Below are 2,500 nucleotides of genomic sequence, written 5' to 3'. Positions count from 1 at the left end.
ATTGCACTTGTTTCCCTAACCAGAGATTCTCAAATTCCACTAAAATTCCATAGTTCTCAAGATATAATTCCCCTTTTTGTCAAGCCTTCGCCCTACCCTTCAGACCTAGGAGGACGCGCCCTACTGGTTGAAAACCATTGCACTACACTTTGTGTCATTGGAACAATCTATTTCTCATTTATATATTAAATCAGTTACATTAAAAAAGATGGGAAACTCTGATAGAAGGTTTCCCCCCAAGAAGACAGAAACATCTAATTTATTACCAGTATAGTTAACGAAGATAAAAACAAATAACATAACCTTCGACTTTTTCACACCAATCCGACGCTCCTTTCCAGCCCGGTGTTCTTGGCTGGGTGGTGGGCCATTCCCCCGCCGTCAGCAGGGCTCTGGGGCGTCGGTCCTGGATGTCTCCTTGGGCTCTTCTGAAGACGATAGACAGCCTGCTGAGGGGAATCGGCCAGGTGAGCGGAATCTGTACCTTCGTGTCATTACCATTGTCAGGCGTCCTTCAAGCTAACGTCTGGCCGGTGGTGTTCTATTGTTCCATGTATTCTTCCCACCATCTATCTCTCTCTGTGTCTGTCTCTGTGTCTGTCTCGTCTCTGTCTGTCTGTCTCTTTCTCTTATCGCCAATCTTTTTTATATGCTTAATCCATTTTTTATTGTCGTTTTTCTCCGTCTCCGTCTCTCTCTCTCTCCTTCTCTCTCTCTCTCTCTCTCTCTCTCTCTCTCTCTCTCTCTCTCTCTCTCCTCCCCTCCCTCCCTCTCTCTCTCTGTTAAACAATTTTTTTTAAAGTGTTCATTAAATTATTTTGTGTTTAAATTGTTTTTCCTGTACGAGTCTCGTCTCTGTCTGTCTGTCTCTTTCTCTTATCGCCAATCTTTTTTATATGCTTAATCAATTTTTTATTGTCGTTTTTCTCCCGTCTCGTCCTCTCTCTTCTCCTCTCCTCTCTTCTCTCTCTCTCTCTCTCTTTCTCTCTCTTCTCTCTCTCTCTCTCTCTCTCTCTCTCTCTCTCTCTCTCTCTCTCTCTCTCTCTCTCTCTCTCTCTCTCTCTCTCTCTCTCTCTCTCTCTCTCTCCTCTCTCTCTCTCTCTCTCTCTCTCTCTCTCTCTCTCTGTTAAACATTTTTTTATAGTGTTCATTAGATTTTTTCTTGTCGTTTTTCCTGTACGAGTTGTCTACTCTCACTATAAGGACTCAATACTGGCTTAATCAGTGAATACAGATAAAGATAAAGAACATATATAGACATGACTGGGCTCGTAAAGAATATTGTTAAAAACATAAACGTGAAAACGAAATTTCCTTTAGTGTACGGAGTAGTTGGTTCCAGTCACAGGAAACTAAATTCAACCTTTCATGCCTAGTGTTGATTTTCTTTCCAAAATCGTTTCTAGAGAATGTTATAAGGATTACCATTTACAGTTTCTTTTGATATATGTATTGCAGGGAAACCTATGGAAAATTCTGACCGTGAGATGAAGTCTTTATATATAAATATATAAATATATATATATATATATATATATATATATATATATATATATATATATATATATATATTTTATTTTTTTTTTTTTTTTTTTTTTTTTAGATCGCATGCGTTTTTTCGCTACAATAATTCAATACTTTCTCTCTCTCTCTCTCTCTCTCTCTCTCCTCTCTCTCTCATTCAATCTCTCTCTCTCTCTCTCTCTCTCTCTCTCTCTCTCTCATCCCTATTTCTTAAGTAGTTTTGTGTATATCAAAGAAATTCGACAGGATAGTACCAACCCCACCATTTTGCAGCATTTTCCAATCTGAACCAACAGCTCTGTGAAGCTGACATATATCAATGCCGCTTTTCAATGAATATACATAAAGTAATTTAAAGATCAAATCAAACCAAATTAAACCAAAGAATATAAAACGTTTAGCAAAGAAATAAAAAGAGATCCTAGAATACTTTGGCCTCAATAGAACGAGACCAAACAAACACCTGGGGCATTTGAACCCCCGATTCCCTTGCAGCCAATCAGCTCTAATGTTGGGTAAAAGTGTAAGCAGTCCTTGCACATTTGTCAGATGCTCGCATGAATAAGAACTGCACGAGCGTCGGCCATTATGAACTGGATGAAAAACTGCTGCTACTGTAAGTGTGTGTCTGAAGCTTCGAGTCTAAAAGTCGTAAGATCAACATTAACGTAAAATTGGAAACCATTAATGAGTCACTAACTGGAAACAAATACCCTCCGGGTCTGTGAAAGCAAACAGGAATATGAGCTAGCTATGAAGAAGCAGAAGAAATGAAAAAAAAAGAAACAAGAGAGAAACGAAAAGACAAAAATGTAAGCCCGAGCGTAAGCACGCGTGTCCGGTGCACCAACCCATCTTTATGGTCATTTAGTCTCATTGAGGCACATTGCTATCATGCTTTCATACGATGGCTGGCGCTATCCTGTATTTACATACTTATGGTCAAGGATAGAGGAAATATTTTCTGACTTTTACA

The 2,500-nt window shown here is 39.0% G+C and overlaps 1 protein-coding gene across 1 annotated transcript in view; it reads left to right on the top strand.

Annotated features, from left to right (window-relative positions):
• The window catches only part of LOC119578735 (urea transporter 2-like), a 14,553-nt gene that overhangs the window by 456 nt on the left and 11,597 nt on the right, over positions 1 to 2,500 (top strand). The window contains exon 2 of the mRNA XM_037926343.1: positions 342 to 467. Within this exon, the coding sequence (XP_037782271.1) occupies positions 342 to 467 (126 nt within the window). The remainder of the gene's footprint in view (positions 1 to 341; positions 468 to 2,500) is intronic.

The sequence above is a fragment of the Penaeus monodon genome, chromosome 11 (assembly GCF_015228065.2).
Source record: "Penaeus monodon isolate SGIC_2016 chromosome 11, NSTDA_Pmon_1, whole genome shotgun sequence".
Classification (NCBI taxonomy): Eukaryota; Metazoa; Arthropoda; class Malacostraca; order Decapoda; family Penaeidae; genus Penaeus; species Penaeus monodon.
This window is presented reverse-complemented; position numbering and strand designations above follow the sequence as displayed.